At 58.2% G+C, this 958-nt stretch overlaps 1 protein-coding gene across 1 annotated transcript; it reads left to right on the top strand.

The window, feature by feature from the left end:
- Positions 1-527: 527 nt before the first annotated feature.
- Positions 528-952, top strand: SDRG_08562 (hypothetical protein; the record flags this gene model as incomplete). The annotated part of the gene is made up of 1 exon (XM_008614454.1): positions 528-952. A coding segment is annotated over one exon (423 nt), but the record flags the coding sequence as incomplete, so codon positions are not given.
- Between the last annotated feature and the right edge of the window lie 6 nt (positions 953-958).

Raw genomic sequence — 958 nt, 5'->3', positions numbered from 1 at the left:
GTGCAATGAGCTCGTCGAGTACGAAGCGATTTTGAATGTGTACGAGGGCGACGCATCGTTCGCAATGAGATTTGCGCCAACGTGGTCCAACGGCCCAACGCTGTTCCACGCTTCGACCTATGCCCTGCAACGAGGTGCGCGCGATGCCAGCCTGCCGCTGCACTTGGCAGTCGGCGAAGGTTTTGCGCAACTCGCGAAGCGCATCGTACGCTGCCGACCGGACCTCGTGTCGGACGATGCGCTTGTCTTGGCCTTGAGCAAGGGCCATTTCGAGATGGCCGAGTTCTTATTGGGGCAGCGATCAATCGTTTCTCAGAGTCCTCATCGCGAGCACCCGAGCTCGCATTCTACAGGTAGGTACATAATGTTTTACACTTTTTGATGGCGACGTAGGCCCAACGCAGCATCGTTGCAACTTCCCGAAAGATCTGCTGCCCCAACTCTTGCGTAGAGACGATACGAGAGGTCTGTTGCTGCTTGAGCGCTTTGGCTTTCATCCGAACGACTGCAGTCCAAGCGTCATTCGAATGGCGATGCAGTCGTCAACGCTTGCGAACGCGACGGTCGCACTGGAGCTCTTTCCGTGGCTCCACTACCCAGCTCTCTTGGACGATGTTGCGGGTCGAGGCTTCTTGCCGCTCGTACGCTCGCTGCACGAACGCGGATTCGCGTGCTCGACGAACGCCATGGACGAAGCGGCCGCGAACGGCCATTTGGACGTCGTCTCCTTCCTGCACGTACATCGACACGAAGGGTGTACTGAGGAAGCGATGGACGATGCTGCTGCCTACGGTCATTTGGAGGTCGTCGAGTTTCTCCATTTGAACCGAGCCGAAGGCTGGACTATCAAGGCACTCGACGGCGCCATTAGCGATGGCCACCTCGACGTCGTCGAGTACCTCTACCGTCTCGGACTCGTCGACTGCACCGCGGACGCCATCGATAGAGCAGCGTCACG

This window comes from Saprolegnia diclina, assembly GCF_000281045.1.
Source record: "Saprolegnia diclina VS20 unplaced genomic scaffold supercont1.26, whole genome shotgun sequence".
NCBI classification, from domain to species: domain Eukaryota; phylum Oomycota; class Saprolegniomycetes; order Saprolegniales; family Saprolegniaceae; genus Saprolegnia; species Saprolegnia diclina.
This window is presented reverse-complemented; position numbering and strand designations above follow the sequence as displayed.